At 36.2% G+C, this 21,239-nt stretch overlaps 1 protein-coding gene and 1 long non-coding RNA gene across 51 annotated transcripts in view; one reads left to right on the top strand and one right to left on the bottom strand.

Moving 5' to 3' along the window:
- The window catches only part of nfia (nuclear factor I/A), a 219,945-nt gene extending 217,457 nt beyond the window's left edge, over positions 1 to 2,488 (top strand). For 49 of the 50 annotated variants that reach the window (XM_087302823.1, XM_087302815.1, XM_087302799.1 and 46 more), the window contains one exon: positions 1,280 to 2,488. In XM_087302823.1, coding sequence (XP_087158949.1) covers positions 1,280 to 1,294 — 15 coding nt within the window. In that variant the 3' untranslated portion in view covers positions 1,295 to 2,488. 50 annotated transcript variants of the gene reach the window in all.
- A 7,327-nt stretch (positions 2,489 to 9,815) lies between these two features.
- On the bottom strand, positions 9,816 to 13,059 carry LOC147838488 (uncharacterized). Its single transcript, XR_015521869.1, has 2 exons — positions 11,144 to 13,059; positions 9,816 to 10,972 (listed from the first exon to the last, which is right to left on the bottom strand). It is a non-coding gene; the product is annotated as an uncharacterized LOC147838488 (long non-coding RNA).
- Between the last annotated feature and the right edge of the window lie 8,180 nt (positions 13,060 to 21,239).

The following is a 21,239-nucleotide window of genomic DNA, read 5'->3' as shown; positions in this document are numbered from 1 at the left end:
ACATTTCTGATTATTCCTGTTGTGCTGCTTCATGTGTTGGTCGAGACCATGTTTTATTTCAGGTTCATTTGATGAAAGCAAACCTTTTGAAAACATTCCAAACGCCACTTTTCAAACAATCCAAATTTTAGACTAATAAATGAATAAACCAAATCGACTAATTTTACAGCTTAATGATAGTATACAGATTCTGACTGGTGGTGAAAGTGTTCTTGCTGCTGGTGTCTATTTTCAGCTGCTGCATAATATCAAAATGAGAGTATAGTTCCTCTGCATGTCAGCCTAGAACATGGGTGTCAAACTCCTGGAGGGCTCCAGCCCTGCACATTTTAGTTCCAACCCTGCTTCAACTTGCTCACCTGTAGGTTTCAAACAAGCCTGATAGACTCAGTTAGTTTGATCCAGTGTGTTTAATAATTAGGGTTAAAGCTAAACTGTGCAGAGCTTCGGCCCTCCAGGAACTGAGTTTGACACCTGTGGCCTAGAAAATGGCAACTTTTCAATTTCAATCGGTCTTAATACACAATGTAACTACAGGAGTCAAGCTTTAAATTGGAAAATACTTGAAAATCTGTGGTCATTGTTGAGCAAGATGCTAAAGGTCTAATCTGATTCAATGATCTACAGTCTCAACAAAAACAGACAGGTGCAAAAATTTGGGCACCCCAACAGATGAATGACATCAATCTTTTGTACAGCCAGCCACCTTTTACTGCTTCTTGGGTCCCTGAATTCTTGCTCAAGGCATTTTAGCCTATTTTATTGCAGACATTTTCCAGTTCAGTCAGGTTTGATGACTGCCAAGCATGAACCGCCCTTTTCAAATCAATCCATAAATTTTTAATGATTTTTAAGTCTGGGGACTGGGATGGCCATTCTAGAACATTGTATCATGTCTGAGCATGAATACCTTGGTAGATCTGGAACTATGCTTTGGGTCATTGTCCTACTGAACAACCCTTGCCGTAACTTTAGCCTATGGACTGACTCCTTAGCAAAGTTTTACAGAATATGCAGATACTGGGTGAAAAACATGACATTATCTAGCTTTCACTAGAAACCGCATGTCATTTCATTGTGCTCTTCTTTTATAAAGAAAGATGGGTGCCCAAACTTTTGCACAAACCTGTATGAACAGATTTAGAAATGGGGACTCTAGGGGAGTTGTAAAATGAGCCTGCTTTCAAAAAAGTGGATTGTTTCTTGAACACTCTTATTTCACTGACCTTATTTGCTTTGTTAACATTAGCGATGTGTTCTTGCCTTGTCTCGTTTGCAGTGGTACCTGGGCTAAAGACTCCCGAACACGGACACACGGCCGCTCCGAGGTCACTCGACCACACCCTCTGTCTCCCCTGAGTACGACCCGCAAACATGTACACCAGTCTGAACAGAGAGAAGCCACTTGCTGCCCCGTACCGGACAGACCCACAGCATGGCTCCAGCCGAACAACCCCGCCAAGCCCTGGAACAAGAGGAACCGCTTACACCCACTTACTATATATCTATATAGTCCAGATGTATTCTTCCATATGTATGGTTTACATGCCTATATTCATATATAGTAGCTGTCCAGCTCTTCTGAGGGTGGAGCTCAGTTAAAAAAAAAAAAACGAAGAGCTTTTTTTTGTTTTCCTAATTTTTTTTTTTTGTTTTGGAAACGTGCACGTTTTATTTTTATTTTCTGTTCGTTTGTTTGTTTTTGTTTTTTATGGTTCACCCTCACAGATAGACGAGGAAAAACGTAACATGACGCAATCAAAGAGCTTCCCGCTTCTGTGCCTGTGGTGTTAAAAAGAGAGGCGTTTCGAGATCAAAAACGCAGTCGACGGCCAAGGGTCGCGAACCCACAACCATCTGGAGGTCGGAGCTCTGCCTTTCAATCACTCGTGTTTCGACGCTGTTGGAGGTTTCGCCTGGGTCAGATTTACCACCAGCTAAAAAACAAACTAATCTAAACAAATGTGTATTGCGTCTTCTGGACCATTTGCTTCCCTTCCACCGCCATCATCACCACCACCGCCATCAAGGACTCAACCCCATTTTTATCTGTTGTTTTTGTCATTTTTGGGGCAGGCGATGAAGAAGTCATGAACGGTGATGTTTGATATCAGGTCATTTTACAGGAGATCTCCCCACTTGGAGGCATGTTCATATTTTGTGTTTTTCTAACAAAAAAAATGAGGAAAAAAAAGAGAGAAAGTCATAGTGATTGTTTCTACTAAACCCCAGCCGGAAGGTCTGTGGCACGCCAAGGGCCGAGTGAAGGTTCAATCTTCCAGAAACTTCAAGGGAAGGTTAACCGTGAATACTGAATTGAGGAAAGTGCAATTTTGTTGGGTAGATGTTGGATTGTTAAATATCTTTGTAAGATAGATCGTTGAAGCGATTTGTTGAAAAGTATATATATATAAATATATATATTTTTCTTCCTAGTCCGTTCACACCTCCAGGACTCTAAAATATCGGGGTACAAAAAAAAAAATAACAACAACAACAACATGTAAAGAGAAAAATAGAACAAATAGCCTTGTGAGAAATAAGGGGAGCTGTAATTGTTTTTTTGAAATGTGTTTGTTTCTTTGTTTGATCATCTTTTGTTAGCATTGTAGAACAAATAATCCCTTTAAGAAATATCGCCGTCAACTTTCTAGTTTCCGAAACGCTACAGCAGTTTTGATTTACTGTACGCAAAAGAAATTGCAGTTTGGATGTAAGGAAAACATAAAAATCGCCTGATTGAAGGGATAGTTTGGCTAAAATATACAATTGCTTCTTTCTTTTTAACATCTCATAGTAGATTTTTAGCTGAAAGTGTGGTCCTTTGTGATTTATAAAATGTAAGTTATTTTTACAGTAGTAAGCGCATCATTTGTAATGCTTTTTGCTCCTGATGATACATTGTAAAGTGAAACGGAATACTTATAAAGTAGAACTGAAAACCATCATAAAACCCTTTTTACTTCTAAAAGTGCCAGCATTCATTGGCTGTTTCCATCCAAAGATGTGAATTAGCCCAGCAGACACACAACATCAAAAGACGTTAATATTTGGCTAGATTTAGGTCACCAGTGTCTTAGGACAATGTTATTTTGATGTCCAATAACGACGTGAAATGACGTTGATATTTTGTTGATTTTAGGTTGTGTTGGAAAGTAATCAAAATCCAACGTCAAGCCAACATCTTAAACCAACGTCATATTGACGTGAAATACTGACATTTATTCATTAAGTATGGCAACCAAAATCCTACGTCTGATAGACGTCATATTGGTAACGTCCACACAACGTCAAGCTGTAACATCATTAGACGTTGATATTTTGTTGTTTTTAGGTTGCGTTGAAAAGTAACCTAAATGCAATGCCTGTCTGACGTTAAACATTGATGTTGGGTTCTGACCTCAACCCGATTTTCATTTCCTACAAAATACAACATCCCACGATTGGGATATAACTTCAATCTGTGCCTGCTAGGAGACTTGTTTGCAAAACTGGAATATCACATAAAACATTTGCGAAAAAACATAAGATAAAATTAGTTAAATGTGTCTTCGTTGTCGTTTATGCACATTTTTTCTCATCGAATAAACTGTTTAAGTGCATAAGGATTTTTTTTGCACATTTTCAAAATGTATCCACACCCTGGTGTTTCTATGAAGCATTTTTTCAATGCACGTAAAAATAGGTGGAAACATGGCTAGTGACTTCACTAAATCACTGAAAACCACAGTTTTAGCTACAAATCTTCTTTAACGTTCTACTGAGGAAAAAAAATTAAAAATTTCAGACAAACCATCGCTTTAAATTTGTCCGAATGTGAACACAACAAGCGACTATCGAACTAACTTCCTTGCCAACACTTTCAAAAACTGTTGCGCAAAAAATGTGAAGATCCGAAAGCTTCCCTTGCATGCAATTTCCGTTCTTTTTTTGAGTTAGTTTTTCGTTCGTTTCCTGTATGAAACATATATATAAATAAATATATATATATATACGCTTACAGTCTCATCCACCGTCGATCAAAGCTCAGTAAAGTTACGAAAAATAAAAAAGAAATAATAATCTGCATGTTCTAGTGTTAGTGACAAATTTTTACATAGATTACGTAGAGTTTAAAGTAGTGTGGAAATATTGTAATCCCAACATCGGGCACTTGCCGATCAAGTATTTGTTTGGTCCCTTTAAAAAAAGGGTGTTTTTACTGCTGTTCTCACAATCAACCAGCTAAACATCTCTCTGACTCTTCTTAGCTTGTCGTCATTTCTATTCTGACGTCTCCCTTCCTCCTTTATTCCCAACAGAACAATCATTTTCATGCAACGTACGCACTTCATCGTCCCTGCACGAACAATTCCACATCGATGTGCCTTGAGCGATGGTTAGTTCGGAATTATTGCACAAGCTGCAATGTGGAGACTATTTTTTTACCTTTTCACCCTTTTGCGTGTCGTGGTAACTTGGAGAGAGTGAAATTACTAATGTTAATACGCAGTATTACTCTCCATTTAACCACCAGTGGTCGTCGAGCGCTTGGAAAATCCCATCGTTTACACTTCAATCAGTCGAAAGTCAATCAAAAGTGTTTTTTTTTCTCTCTAATTTAACACTAGTGTCATTGATATTTATGGATGTTTTGCAATTTCTAAATGACGACTACTTCTTTATTTTTTTCTTTTCAGTCTTCCTGTGTTGTTTTCTTTTTCGTTCCCAGAGATGAATAACGAGGAAAAGATTAATATGCAATACCTGCTTGCACTCATGTAGTCATTTTTATTTTTGTCGTGTTTTCATTTTTACCACCCACCAAAGTGAGCACTTGACAGGTCAAGTGGCTGTGCGTCAGTGTTTTTCATGCCCATGACACGAGAAAACGCCATTGATCAGCCTCACTTGGGTTTCACGCAATTTGTTTTTCGGTCATAATCGAGCCTTAAAAACGAGGAAACTTGCTTTCCATCACAAACACGCAAGAGCGAACACGTCCAGGATTTGAAAAAGCCCAGATTTTTTTTTTAATTGTACATTTTTTGGTGTTATTTTCTATCGCGTATATATTTGGGAAATAGTTTTTCCCGGACATCTGATGTGATGATGATGATTTAGTAGTTAAACTTGTGTGGGTTTTCTTTTTTTTTCTTTTTTTAGCGTGATTTATTACTTATTTCGGTCATTGTTCTTGCCTACCCTTTTTAGAAATGAGTTGGGCATTACTTTCTTAATCGTCTGCACTAAATATATATTAAAAAATGATTAAAAATCAACAAAAAAAAAAAAGCTTCCAGGGCTTAAAAGAGCGAAGGGAAACACGATTGCACGATATTTTTTTTGTCACGAAAACCTTGTTTGGAGCAGCCTGGCATCTAATCAGCGAGATTGGCTGTGCGTGTGTAAGATAATGACAAAATTGCACCCTTTTTAAAGAAAGAAAAAAACCGAGAAAAAGAATTTCAAGCAATAGTTTGGGCAGTCTGTTTTGTTCTCGTGTTGTGTGTGTGTAATTTAGTTTTTTGGTACAAGACGCGCGGGAGAGGCGAACAAAGTGAATCGATTAGATATGAGATTTAGGGCGGACGCACCTGAGTATGGGAGATTTGATGTTTGTATATTGTATAGTTTTATTAATTACACTGATTTTAAAGCTGCCCTATTTTATAATGCAGGACTTTTGTAACATTGATTAAATGAGGAAAAAAACTAGTGTTGTGAATTTTTCTGATTGTTTGTATTAAGGCCACATAAATAGAACTGGTTTTGTTTGTCCTCTGGGGAACTGGATTTAAGTTGAAAACTTCCTGTTTCCTCTTTATTATTTTTTGTTTGTTTTATTTCTTTTTGCTTTCCTTTTTCGTTTTTGTATGTATTTAAGGACTTATTTCTTCTTTCGATGGTATAGAAGTACTCCTATGCTTGAAAAGTGTAGGATGCCGAGGTGAAAACCCCATTGTAAATGGATGTTACAAGTATGCTGTATGTTTTGAAGGTTATTTGTTGCATCAGTGTTGATGAAGCTAAATCTAGATACTTCTGAGGATGTTGGTAAGAAGAGAGCGTTTTTATGCATTTTAAAATTAGTTTTAGGCAGAAGACAATGACATAGACGGCCAAAGGATGCCCCTATTATAAATGCATCTAGGCATCTTTTTGTGTTCACCATTCCATGCAGGAAAATAAACCGCTTGATATGCAACATGATTCTTTTTTCTTTTCAACTTCTTCATCTTTCTTCCACCACCCACACACACAGAGACACTCGAGAGACGTTAAATGACAGGAAGGTCGTCCGCGATCGCCCCGTTTTACATTTCGTGAAAAAGCAAGGCTCTAGGGCCTGATTGCAAAGCGTAACTCACAGGAACAAGTTGGTTTGAGACACTAAAAAGATCAACGGTTAGTTTAAAAAAGATTATTCTTTGAATTTTCCTTCCATTTTTGTTCAAACTGTTTAAATCTCGGGTGTCCAAACTCGGTCCTGGCATACCTGCCAACACTCCTGTTTTTCCCAGGAGTCTCCCGTATTCCAGACCCATCTCCCGCCATTCCCCCGGTTTTGTTATTTCTCCCTCCTCCTCCTTTGTCCTCAGCTTTTTGGTAGAGTCTGTACATCCCTGGGTCTCCAACTTTGGCATAGTACTTATCCGATCACAATGGCCGCTTGAAACCCGGTCTATAGTACTGTTACTAACACCACAGTCCTCAACTGTGTTATTCAGACAAACGCACATCCCTAACACACCAGTCTCCTGGAATTTAAGAGACAAATGTTAGCAGGTATGGGTCCTGGAGGGCCGGTGTCCTGCAAAGTTAAGTTCCAATCCTAATTAGTCACACCTGGGATAGCTAATTAAGCTCTTGCTAGGCTTTCTAGAAACATCCTTGCAGGTGTGTCCAGGCAAGTTGAAGCTAAATTCTGCAGGACACCAGCTTTCCAGGACGAAGTTTGGACACTCATGGTTTAAATAAGCATAATATTACAGATCACATCTGACAGAATGTGAACAGTTTTGTTTAGAAGTCTTTTTGGGATTTCACACTGCATTATAGGGCATTTACACAACATTGTTTTAGATGAAATCGAATGAACTTTTCAATGTTTTCCCATTCATTTACATGACAACACCTTTTAGGGGCCTGAATTTCAGTTTTTTCTAAACCACCGTCTACATTTTTGGTTATTTTTGTGGATCGTTGTGGCATTTATGCACTTAAATTTACGTGAAAAATGGGCCTATTTTTGTTGCGCAGACTTTTAAAAATGATGTTCATGATAACTTTTAGCCCATTGTTGTCATGTAAATGTATAATTTTTCAACATCACTTTGTCCGGTTTTGTTCACCCAAATTATATCATGCAATTCATGATGTGAAAATCTAGTCGGAACAAAATGCTCCTTAATCAATGTTCCTACGTTAGCATCATCATTTTTACATTTTATGAGTTTGGTAGTCCTGAAACAGGGTTAAATAAAGGCCCCGCAAGCCTTTATCATTTTTATGTGCCTGTTTTTGTGGGCCTTGTTGATCTATCGCTAACTTTTCTTCAAAGCAGGAACTAAGAATTGGATGGTTTAAGGCAGAATCTCGGCTATATATCAGGGTAAATATCAATCATGAAGTGTAAAAAGCCAAAAAAACGAAACTGTTTAATCATGCATATGTCCATTTTCACTGCTCTGGAAGATTTGACTACAGGTAGACCATGCCATTTTTCGTTATGCTAACATGTTAGCATCAGCAAGACCCAGAATACCATTAAACATGGGTAAACATATCGTCATCTTCATCCTCTAACCCCATCAGCGGCAGGTGGCTTAACTGCACCGAGCGGTTTCTATACAAGGTGCTAAATCTTGCTAAAAACGGAGGCTAACCGGAAAATGAGCCTGCTTTCTGATGGCATAGCAGCGTAATCCGCATGAAAACTATGCACTGACGACACGCTAACCTAATCAGAGTCTGGTACTTGCACCTTTGCCTTCCTCTTTTTTTAAAGATCTTGTATCGGAGTCGACAAGAGTAATGAAAACTAAACGCAAACCAGCATTTTACCTGATGTATTTACGAAGATCTAATGTAGTGCCTGTGAAAAAAAAAAAGAAAACTGTATTATATCTCGCTCTGAATATCGAAACCAATTAACAGTTTGTAATCCGTTCGGTTTCCTCAACACCACTAGCCTTTTCTGAGTATAACTGTTCAGTAACCACACACTATAAACTGCATGCGCCTCCATAATCAGCTGATATAAACATGACTAGCTAGCTCTGCTACCAACCCTCCAAGAACCTCCAGTCCATTCATTGAAGTATTATGGCATAACCGAGTCATTGATAAGTGCTTTACATCCACAAAAATGTAGGGGTTTTGATCCATGCTCTGCTGTAGCCCTCAGTATATCCATTATTTCCAACAACAGTCGTGAAGGTTTGGCTAGAGTGTTCTCAAACTTGACTTATTTGAGTCAATAGTTTGGGAAACCACGTTTTTCGGTTGACAAAAGATTTGTTTTTCTGCCAACTGGACCAAGTTGAGCGGTGTATTTTATTCACTTACTAAGAGGTGACTCATTTATTTGAGATTCAGAGTTTTTGATTCTTTCAATCATTCAAGAATCAAACTACAATATTAGTGATTCGTTTGATTCTCTGAATAGAACAGTTTAAGTTATAATGGGAGGAACAGGAACGATGTTGAACTGTGTTTTTGATTCACTTAATAAGAGGTGACTTGTTTATAAAAAAAAACATTAAGATTCAAGGTTTTTGATTGATTCAATTATTGGAGAATCAAACTACAATATTAGTGATTCATTTGATTCTCTGAACAGAACAATTTGAGTAGTAATGGAAGAGACAGGGCTGATGTTGATCTGTGTATTTGATTCACTTAATAAGAGGTGACTCGCTTATCAAATTCGTTTGAGATTCAGGGTTTTTGATTGATTCAATCACTCGAGAATCAAAGTACAATATTAGTGATTCATATGATTTTCTGAACAGAAAAAAATTGAGTAGTAATGGAAGAGACAGGGCTGATTTTGAGCTGTGTATTTGATTCACTAAGAGATGACCCATTTATCAAATTCATTTGAGATTCAGAGTGTTTGATTCATTGTCATTCAAGAATCAAATTACAATATTAGTGATTCTTTTGATTCTCTGAACAGAACAATTTGAGTAATAATGTAATGTAATGTTCCATTACAGTTTAATAATAATGGAAGGAATAGGAGCAACGTTGACCTGTGTATTTGATTCACTTAGAAAAAAATGATTTGAGGAGTCACCTGCTCAATATTTTCAGTTCATTAGACTAAACGGGATACAGTGTATAGTCCATTTGTTTCAGAATCAAAGTTTTTAAGTTCACAATAAACTGACTAAATCAAGTAGTATTTCTGAGAATTAGACAAAGTTGAGCTGTAAATTTGATTCGCTTACTAAGAGGTGACTTATTTAACAAATTCATTTGAGTTTCATTTGTTAACCTACAATTTAACTGCTGTTTAGGATTCTCTAAAAAAAACATTTGAGAAAAAATGGGAGAAACAGGACTGATGTTGAGCTGTGTATTTGATTCACTTAGAAGAAATGTCTTGAAAAGTCATCAGCTCGAGATTTAACAGTTTATTTACTGAGTCATTTGTTTACAAATCAGTTTACATCGATTGCTCTGTTCTGGTTCATTAGAGTCATTCTTGATGGAATCAAACTCCACAGTTTTCAGCTCATGTTTGAGTCATTCGTTCAGGGATTAATTGGCATGGATTAGGTTTTGCTAAAATAATACTCTGTTCACACAGTTTTTTCATTGGGGGATTGGGGGATTTCAAACCTTAGAGTTCCTTCAGAGTGCCATTATGATTTTTTTTTTCTGGAATTGGACTACACAGGTCACAACGTTTGCTTAACTGAGTCATTCATTCAGGAATCAAAGTACTCTATTAACACTGTCTATGATTCACTAAAAAGAACAGATTCATTTGAATGATTTTAGGGGAAGTTAATCTGTGTATTTGATACACTTCTGTTTTCTGATTTATCTGAGTCAATCTTTCAAAAATGAAGCTAAACGATTCACATTGTTAATTTCTGAATTACAAGCTCTGTCTCAAAGAATCGTTTTGAAAATTAAAATTCAATGGTAATAGTTTAGATTCACTAAGAAGAACCGCCTTATGTTTCTAGAGACCGGAGCCAAATGTGTCAGGTTCAAACATCAGGGAGAGTGTTTAGACTCTTACAGTACAACCAATCAAATCCAACATAAAGTCTCCCAATAGCTATCCATTATACTAAAACATACAGCAAATGTTCACAATTAAAGGGTTTATGTTCATTAATAAAAGATGACAGAGGTGTTTTTGAATTGTAAAACCACTTTAAAGAAACAGATGTGCTTGTGTGTGTAGTTTGAGGACGTTCAACAAGAGTTCTGAAAGATCCTTGTTAATGAAATTAACCAGCACTGCGGCCCTAATTGTAAAAAAAAAAAGACAATCCTGGTGGTTTGCGTGAAAGATTAAACATGAATCTGTGGCGTGATGTTACAAGACACCTTCATCTAGCTCCACCGCTCCAAATCTTCATGTCCATCATCATCAATCATGTCTCCAACCTGATCTCATGACAAACTGTAACTATTTTATGAGATGGCGACTTCTTACGAATTTGTACGATTTCATTTGTACGAAAATGTATGATTTGCTACATCAGTGTTTCCCAAATATAAATATACATATTTTGGATGTCTCCTATCTAGAAATCTTATTTATGTTTTGTCAGTTTAGTGGCTAATTCGAATGAGTTTGTATGACTTTAGTCGTATAAAAATATGCGGTTTTAAAAAGGTGGCGAGGCACCCAACCCTACAAAAAAAATTTTATTCAAACAAAAATTAATTTCTCGCGCAATATTTTGATTTTATTTGTAAGAAAATTTATGATATCCTACATCAGGGTTTCACAACCCTGTTCCTAGGGGCACACCAACAGTACCTATTTTGGATGTGATCCTTATCTGACCCATTAGCTTCAGGTTTTGGAGTCTCTTCTAATGTTCTGATGGGTTGATTCAGGTGTGTTTGATTAAGGAAGAGGTTGAAAATGTGTACTGTAGGTGTTCCTTTAGGAACAGGGTCGGGAAACATTCATTTACAATTTGATCAAGAAAATAAGTTTGATGTGTACATAACCAAATTGCATTCATAAAAAATGAATTATTTGTGCAATATTTTGATTTGATTTGTAAGAAAATGCGCATATTGTTTCATACAATAATATATTGTTTCCTACAAACAAATACAATCCAAATGTTATGAAACATTTAAAACATTTTACCCAGTTTGATATATTCAAACGTGTGGTTTTATTAGTACAAAATATGCATTTTACAAAAACGTACAATTTAATTTGTACAAATACATATTATTTTTACAATTGCAAACATCTTTATTTGATCCAAACTCACAGACTACGAATTAGATTTTTATGAAAACATACAATTTGACACAAAAATTAGTTTTGTACAAAAATATGTACATTTATTTTTCATTTATTACAAAAGAAGCTCCCAGGCTAAAACTGACCATCCAGCCTGATCTCACAAGGAAACGTAACTATTTTACGTTTTGTCAGTTTAGTGGCTAATTCCTGTGTACGATTTTAAAAAGGACACATGGAACCTAACCCCAACCATCATTGGGGGATGAGCAAATCGTACATAAATTTACAAATTACATTGAACGAATTCATGCGAATTAGCCACTAAATCATAAAGTTACGAATTGCCGTGAGATCTTGTTCAACCATCAGGTGTGCCTACGAATTCAATCGAATTTCCCGCCAATTTGACAATTTTACCGTAAAATAGTTACTACAGTAATCATCATGAAGGTGCGTTGGTTGCATCCCATACATCTCCATCCCACACCGCAGAATCACCCTATACATACTTACGTTTTAGATAAAAATTGTAAAAATGTAATAAAAAATAAACAAAACCTTGTGCCTCTAATACATTTCCTGAAAAGTTCACGTTGTATTATTAGTACCAGCTCCATTAAGTAGTTCCACGGAGCTTCTGTATATTTGAGCTGTGAAAGATTTTGTTTGCTTTTTGGGTTCTTTCTCTGAACTTTTCTTCCTTGTTTTTGTTTGTTTGTTTGTTTGTTTTTTGTGTGTAGTGCCATGCCTCTCTTTCTCTTGGAGCCATTAGTGTCCACCTCCATTGATTACTAAAAAGCAAGATGTGCATTTCCTATGCAACGACAAATGAGAGAAAAAAAAACTAAAAAAAGAAATCGAAATAAAAGACGCTAATGCTGTACACCTCCGTGTCGTGCTTCATTACTTCATGGGTTTAAAAAAAAAAAACTTTATACGAGCTTTTACAGAATGAGTTACCGATGTGGATGGTTTGACGAGTACAAAGTTTGCAGTGTGTCGGGCGGCTTTAAGAGATGTTGTGTGTAAATCCAGGCACTTTGTGGTTAGTTTGCTGATGCCAGCTGTCTGAGCGCAGATGGAGGCCCGGTTCTCCCCCGTTTGCCGGTGTCTCGTGTGTTCATGGCTCGTTTGATGTTGAAGAGCCCCGCGGCCCAGAGAGCTGCTCACGGCATGGGGAAGCAGAGGGAAAGCGCGCTCAGCACACTGTCTCCATACTGCGAGAATGTGTGGAAAATAAAAAATATATAGGCTACTAATAAATACATGGACAATTTCTGGGAGATTTTGATCATCTATGTATTTAAAAAGTCAGATTTAAATTTATTAATTTTTTACTAAGACAAACTATTAAAAATTATAAAGCTTGACAACTAATTAAAGCCCACCCCAAGTAAATTAACTACTAAAGTTACGCCAAATAAAATTAGTACCTAAAACAAAGGTAGGCCTATAATCCATTGTGAAAAATTTATACTATGGGGATTAAAAAACGCATTAAAAGGAATATATATTAGCAGTAATATTGTAAATGAATGGGTTGTTAAATTTAAATGTAAAATTTATCAACCCATTTAGGCACTATATAAAATATTGCTAAAAATAATTGTTTATTTTGTAAAAAAAAAAAAAGTACATATTTTAATCATAAAAATGTGATAATATAATTATAATTACATAAAAACAAACTATTGTAAAAAAATAATATATGAATTCATTATCTATAAATTACTTATACAGTATCTATCTATCTATCTTATATATATATATATATATATATATATATATATATATATATATATATATATATATATATATATATATACACACACACACACCGCACCGCCATATATATATATATATATAATTTTACATAATAGCTATAAAAAAAAAACTTTATATACTTTAACCTAAACATGCAGGTAAAACTATATATAGGTAAGTGTTGTCCTCTGTTTTACTCACCAAGTCTTAAATGTTATAGCATTGTTATCTGTAGTATGAACAAATTAAAAGTGATGCAACCGTTTAATATTTAATGAGCAGTCGCAATAGTAATGCTATCGTTAACGCCAATCAGGATACATTCATTTTGAAAACACGCGGTCAAAATGCCTGAAGAGTCTGATTTCCCGCTCTTTTCTATCTGACGCCTGATTGACGTGCGCGCGGACGTTCATTCGCGGACAGAAACGCCGAATCAATGCAGAGCTGCTGACCGCTCCTCCACCTCTCCATCTCTCGCTTTCCCTGAGAAGTGGTGTGACAGTGAACTTGGATTCCCTCTGGGGAACCGTGCAAGCGGAGGATTGGGTTACAGGCCGAGAGACAATCCCGAGACGAAACCGCAAGAGGCCCCGTGAATAATGCACAAGCAACACGGGGATTCGGGTTTCCTCGGCCCGTCCCGTATGCACTCGCCCTGGCCGGCGCGCGGCGCGCACACACCTGAACCAGCGACGAGCCACAGGTCAGCAGATCAGTATAAAGAACATATATGTAGGCTATAATCACTTCACGTACTCGTTCTTGCACCTAAAAGTGAAGGCAAATGCCTTCCATGTTTTTATTTATTGATTAAAATGCATACAATAAAAATATAATGTAGTTTTGCATACCAGTGTTTAGCCTATACCTGTTTATTTACTCTTTCAAATGACATTATTAGGACCTTGATTTCTATGGAACAAAATCAATGTCAAATGTCTTGAATTAAAAGCTTGTTGAATATCACAAACTGAAAAAAATAATACTCCGTATTAACAAGTTCTTGCATTTTAATGACTTGAATTCCAGGGTTTGTATTTTAAGGTCCTGAAATTTAACATATCTGTTTATTTAAGCTGTGAATATTTCAACGAAAAATATTTCAAACACGTTTTCATACTTAAAAATGCAATAATTCATATTCAATTTTCAGATTTCACTTACAAAATATTCAATACCCTTTAAAAATACGATGTATAATATTCAAAAGGTAATTTTCAGTTCATTTTATTTCAGTTCAAATACTCGCTTCCATAAATTCAGTGGATCAAATTCGACTGATAAAATTCAACATTACATCCGGGAACTGCAGGAGAAGCAATAGATTGCAGAGTGAAGATCGCTAGCTGCTCTAGCTTTCACCAGCAGGTGGAGATGGAATAATGTAAGATTTTTAACCCAGTAAACAGGCGAGAAAAGGCTAATAAAGGAACAAAAGTAGTATTTAATATTAATATCAATGCCTTGGACATCATAAATGATAAAAAGTATGAGTAAAATGAGTAAATGAGGTTTTAGTCATCTATATTTGCCCTTATGTAACCGAAGCCAGCTGGTGGTCGCGTAAACCTCACTCCTCGGATCAGGCCCGGATTGGCTAATCGGGAGGACCGGGAGAATTCCCGGTGGGCCGGTCCGTTTTTTGGCCGTGAGGGCCGGTGTCCCTAGTTCCAGAATCGGTTGCTCTCAGCAGTCACACTTTTTAAAAATAATTTAATTATTTACTTGACCACAGCCTTCTTATTCATTATTTTACCGCAGCTCTGCTCTTTTTATCTATTTTCTCGTAGCCTCGTGAGCAGGATGCAGGTTAATGATGATATAACTAGATAAGTCACCATTAAACATACAGCTGTTGTGGTACAGTGGTTAGTACGTTAGATTTTTGACGCGGCCAACCTGGGTTCGGTCCTTGTGTGAGTAACAATTTTTTTTTTTTCATTTTTATTGTTAAGACATAATACTGTAAGGGTTGTTGAACATTTGAAGTTCTAAAAGAGCTGTTTTCTCAAAAGAAGACGTGATAGTGTAATTAGAAACTGAATTGGAAATAACCTTATTTTAATATAGTCAGTGGTGAACTGAGGTGGGCCGGTCTGAGGCTTGAAACTCCAGGGCTGAAAAAGAGTCCCACTCCGGCCCTGCTTTGACAGCTCGCGACTTCACCAGAGACTTTCTGAGCACATTTACATAAGACACCAATACTCCGATTTTAATATGATTAAGATTATACTCTTAATAAAATTCTACCGTGTAGCCTAAGCAGTGATTTTATTACCTTAAAGGAACACCAAGTCACGAAATGCGGAGGATTTTCTTTCTGTTCGCCATGCGGTATCAACTTACAACAGAAGTCGAAAGTTAAAAATGAAACACCCGAAATTGCATGAAACTTTGGATAGCCTGGTGATGCGACTAATTGTTTTATACTGAAACTTGCCTTCAAAAGGTTCTTCGTTGGTCTTATCCACATTTATTGCATGTTAAACACACGTCCACCACAACAGGAAGTAAAAAAAAACGTGCAACTGCGTTAATTGTGTGAATTTTTTTTTTACGCGTGAATTATTTCAAATTAATCGCATGCGTTAACGCACTAACTTTGACAGCGCTAATATATATATATATTTAGACACATCTGATGCTTGTATTTGCACCTGCTCCATGTCCACAACTTCACGAATTGTGTTAAATTAGGCTTTGCAGTCTCCGTGTTCAGTCCATTAATTCCACTGTATCTGTTCAGCTGAGGGAAGAGAACCTACCTTGTGAAGTCAGACACAGCGATACTCCAAGATGGCGGCGCCATAGGTCTAAAAGCTATAGTAAAACATGCTGTTTTCTGCTAAATTGTTACATTAATCAAGTTTGTTTCATATATATATATTTATTTATTTTTTCATTAAAACGAAAACCATTGTATAAAATAAGGTAAACTTGACAGACTGTTTCATTTCCCCTTTAATATTAAATGCATATTCATACAAAATTACAACATTTTCTGACCTTAGAAGATATTAAACAATATTAGGTTATTTTAAATTACCACACAACCTGCTTTTTCATGAAACATTCATTTAGCTAATGCATTTAAAATGCTGATACAGCTGCAAACACCATATAAAGGTAAACCTGAACATCACCTTTTACCACTGACACAAACATTCGTATGTTATGAATGCATTGACTGTTTCCTTCCCCTCTCTCTCTCCTCTCTCATATTTTGCAGGTTATGCAGCCCAGCGCCTCATTAAAACCATAGATCATAAATTGAACACTGACTTAGAAGGGCTAATCTGGGATTTAGAAGGCATTCAGTGAAAAAAGATAATTAATTTGACTCACATTCGCCAGCCGCATACTGGGTGAAGAGCTTAGTGAAGATGCACATGAATTAGAGCAAGTCTTTAGAAAGTTCTAGGTAATCCCATGCAAAAACGACTTTGGAAACGGTGTTGTTGACATGCTTGACTGCGGCCTCCGAGCAGGACCGCTTCACACACATTAATGCCGTGAATGAACCGAATGCGCCGGAAAAAAAAGGAGGCATATTGAAAAAAGAACAATCCACTGCCCAGTGCTAAGCTGAAACTACATCCGTAACAATCGTGAACAAGCAGCAATGTTTTCAGTAAGCACGCCACTGGAGCTAAAACAACACTGATTATAACATTCATAACAACAATGAACAGGGCAACAACATGGCATTTAGCAACAATGCGAAAACATAGAGTTATATCATTTTCTTTTACAGTACTACGTTCTTCAAGAGTGTGTGTGCTGCTGAGTGCTGACACTTTACAGATATTTTATATAAAATAAAAAAACTGATAAAAAAAACAGATTAAAAAGTTTATATTTACTCAAGTGTTCTTCTCAAAATGACCATGAAGTATTTTTTTATATTTTAAAATTTCATATGAATATTAGTTTACCCACTAGGACCTCAGTCGTACAGTAGGTGACTCTTTTGCACAATGTTTTTTATTTTGGAAAAAAATGACAAATTGATGAAAGTCCCTCTGATTCAAATGATCTATTCAGAGCAATTCTTCAGAAAATGATTCACTGATTCAAATGATCCAATCACAGTGAGTCTCCAGTTAATAATTCTTTCATTAATTCATTTTCTTTTCGGCTTAGTCCTTTTGTTAATGATTCAACGAAGGAATTATTTGATCAGAGCAAGTCTATTTTTAATGGCTCACTGATTCAAATGATTCGTTCAGCGCAGTTCTGCAGTGGATGATTCACTAATTTAAATGATCCATTTAGAGTGAATCTCCAGGTAATGATTCACTGATGGAAATTATTTGATCAGAGCAAGTCTCCAATGGCTCACTGATTCAAATCATCTGTTCAGAGTAAAGGTGCGTTCGACATGAAGCATGGCTGCAGCCGGTGATCAACGAGATTAACCGAGCGCAGGTGGGCCTAAAGTTGCTGCAGTCATGATGACCGATCATGACTGCATGATCATTTATTGCAATAACAACAAAAGATTTACAGTACAAATAAAAAAAAAATACTGTCTCTACAAACTATAGTTTATTTTTAAACAAGGGAATTATGAATCAAATTTATGTAGCGTATATAACAAACGCATGAGAAATAAGGGATAAACGAGAGGGCACATAAAAAGGAAACAAATATCCAAGAATAGGCCTAGAAAACACAAAACAATAAGCACAAGTTCTAGGAGATTAAACATCAGTCTTTAAGTTACTAGATGTTGAACTAGATGTTAAATAAGATGTCAATACTGTTTCGGTTCTTGTTTGAATATGCTAAAAAATATTTACATTTTTTTTTACATTTAAAGATATAAAACTTTCCAATATATATTAGTGTAAAACCCAAAACAGGGTGTTTTGATTCAGTTTTAAACAATTATTACACTTATTTTGGACAATGAAAGCAGTTTTAAAAGGCACTTTAATCCAAATAGATTAAACAAAAGGACCAAAATAAGTGAGCCAAACTTATGAGAAATTTCACAGAAAGAGAAAGTACATCAATGTCACTTTTTACATTTTTTCATACATTGCTTGACAGGAAAAATATATTTTATAATGATATATTTTATATTTAATAAAATATTTTTAACTTAATATGTTAAGAAATCTTTATAGGGGTGTCAGGATCAATGATGATAAATTAATGATTTTATTAAAAGTCTGCAAGACTTATTTGAGTTAATATTCAGGTTATTTACTAAAATATATCATTTAAACCGTTTAGCTGAATACAGAAGTCTGTATAAAAAAGGCTGAATAAATCTGCAAATAATCTAGTCATTTTGAACAAATTATTTAACAAAAGATGATACTGCAGTAAAATATTTGTAGTCTTTTAATAAGCATGATTAGTTCAGAATGGAGATGGTATAAAAAGTTAATGGTTTTTTGGAAATTTGTGAGAAGGAAGTTATCCAATAATAAACCCGGAACACACGTGGTTGTTGTCATGTCGTGAACTCAGCCAATTGTGTAATATCAGTGTCGTCATCGCCCTTCATATGCTGCACCAGCTGTATCAGTCGTCTGATCTCGGAGCGCTGTCACAGTACTTTAAAGCCACATGTGACAGTGACAGATAAAATTTCTAACCGGCATGCATTGCTTTAAGACTCTGCGCAGCTTTAAGGTCTGCACAGCGCTGCAAGAAGGCGAACGCACCTAATGGCTCACTGATTCAAATGATCCATTTAGAGTGAGTCTCCAGTTAATGATTCAATTATTTAACCGATTAGAGCAGAGAAAGCCTCCAATTAATGGCTCACTGATTAAAATGATCCATTCAGAGCAAGTCTACAGGTGATAATTCACTGATTCAAATGATCCATTTAGAATGAGTCTCCAGTTAATGATTCAGTAATGGAAATGATTGAATCAGAGCCAGTCTCTTGTTAAAGGTTCACTGATTCAAATGATTCATCCAGAGTAGGTCTCCAGGTAAAGATTCACTGATCTCGATGATCTATTTAGAATGATTCTCCAGTTTAAGTTTTCTTCAGCTGTGGAACACAAGTTTAGGTAATAATTGAATTGTTCCGGTCATTTTAGGCTGTTGTAAAATCCTCTATAAACATACACTGTTGCTTGGCAATCATTTCGCTATCAGCTTTGAGCCTAAGAAATGCATAGTTTTATTTTGTGAAATCAGCTACATATATAAAACAACTGTCTTATAAAAGCAATAACCACCTTGAAGCCATGGTTTACAGTAATTTAGAATAGATACAGATGTTTTACCCACTCAGCTTTGAGGATTATTGATTTATTTAACAGTCATGTACAAAAACAGTTACATTTATAATACCTTCATTCAATTAAAACTTTGAATACTTTTACTAGAGTAATATTTTCTTTGGCTATATCAATATTTATCCTCAAGTACTTGATTTGATCGTTAAAAATCTGGTCTTGGTTTAGATTGACGACACAAATACTTCTTTCCTGGATGTTCTGATAGAACGAGTGATAACTGAACTGATTGCGTATGTAATCAGAAAAGAGGGACACTTGCTGTTTGCATTTCCACAAACCATCAGCACGAACTCCAGGGTGTCGTCATCCCAAAATCCGAAACAGATGTCACCTCGCGACTGGACGAACTGTTTTTAGCGATAGCAACCCAAACAGGTTGAGAATGGCGTGTTTTTCTCACAGACAGAAGGTGGAGTTCATTAAAACAGTCAGAGTCGAGGCGACCTGAAGTTTAAATAAATAGATCAAGAAAACGGGTTTGGCAAAAACACAAATCCAAAAACCAGATAAAGGCAACTGACGCTTGTTTTTGGTCTTGTTGTTTGTTTAAATTTCACCATGGTGTGATATAAGATGATTAAGTTCATTTTGGTTGTAGAGGACTCGAATGCGTATTAATCACTGGCGGCAAAAGCAACAATTACACCTGTGTCTTTTGTGTTCAGCACACAAATGAAAGCGCCTGTCCCAAGTCCGTACTGCGTGTCCGGGATTACCGTGGCTCGTTAATCAAAGGGCTCCCGGCAGGACGGGGCAGGCCTCTCCGTGGCAGAGAAAAGTTCGCCCTGGGTGATAGCAAGCCTATTATCATATTATCGCCTCAGGCACTGCTATTAAACTGGAAATTGCAGACCAGGGTTTTTTAAAAAAGGGACATTCATGTGGAGATCAGTGGAACAGCTTGTAGCCACTTCAGTTCACCATTTTCCTCTGTTTTGTCGTCACTTAGTTTGACTGTTTTTTCTATTTATCTTTCTCTTTCTTTTTTTTTTGCCCTTGAATTTCTTTCTGCATCCTCATCGTCAGTGTCTTTGGCTCGTGTCAGTCCTGTCAATTGGAAGAATTAGATGTGCTGTCTGGCATAACAGCGGGTCAGTGCTCTGGCCAAATCCTAAAATAAAAGAGAGATTCTGCCTTTACAATCTCTCCAACTGTCTGGAATCAAAGTCAAAAAGGGGGTAAACGCTCAGCCGAACGCTGCACAAACTCAACTCAATTCTGTTAGTTGGTTATTCATTAATATTTAGCCTACAACACACACTAGTGTCCATATGAAAAATACATCTCACTGTGTTTGATTCACTAAGAAGAACTGAGTCATTGTGCTCTGTTTTCACTTCAATTGAGAACAGATTCATTTGAATGATTAGTTGTGTGTAAATATAAAGGTACTTTAATGGATTATCACAATGTTCTTTTGCACAACACTACCTGACAAAAGTAGTCCCCTATAATAATAATTTCTAGTTTAAATCACTTTTATTGTCACATTATCAGAAGCATGTGTACTCTGATATATGAAAAGCTTAGGTTCTGGCTCCAGACAGTGCAAAGTCCATTTACAACGACAGTGCAAAATACAACAACATTATTTGTTGATCATTTGGTTTCACAAGTGGCTTATATGAAAGTAAAGGCCTCTAGATTAGGCTTATTTTACTAAAATAAAATATGATCATGCCTTGATTTTTAATTATTTAATTAAATAATAATTAAATTAAGTAATCTGAAATGGCAAAGAAAATGTTCTTGCAGGACTACCA

Source organism: Danio rerio, chromosome 22 (genome assembly GCF_052040795.2).
Source record: "Danio rerio strain M-AB ecotype USA chromosome 22, GRCz13ab, whole genome shotgun sequence".
NCBI lineage: Eukaryota > Metazoa > Chordata > Actinopteri > Cypriniformes > Danionidae > Danio > Danio rerio.
This window is presented reverse-complemented; position numbering and strand designations above follow the sequence as displayed.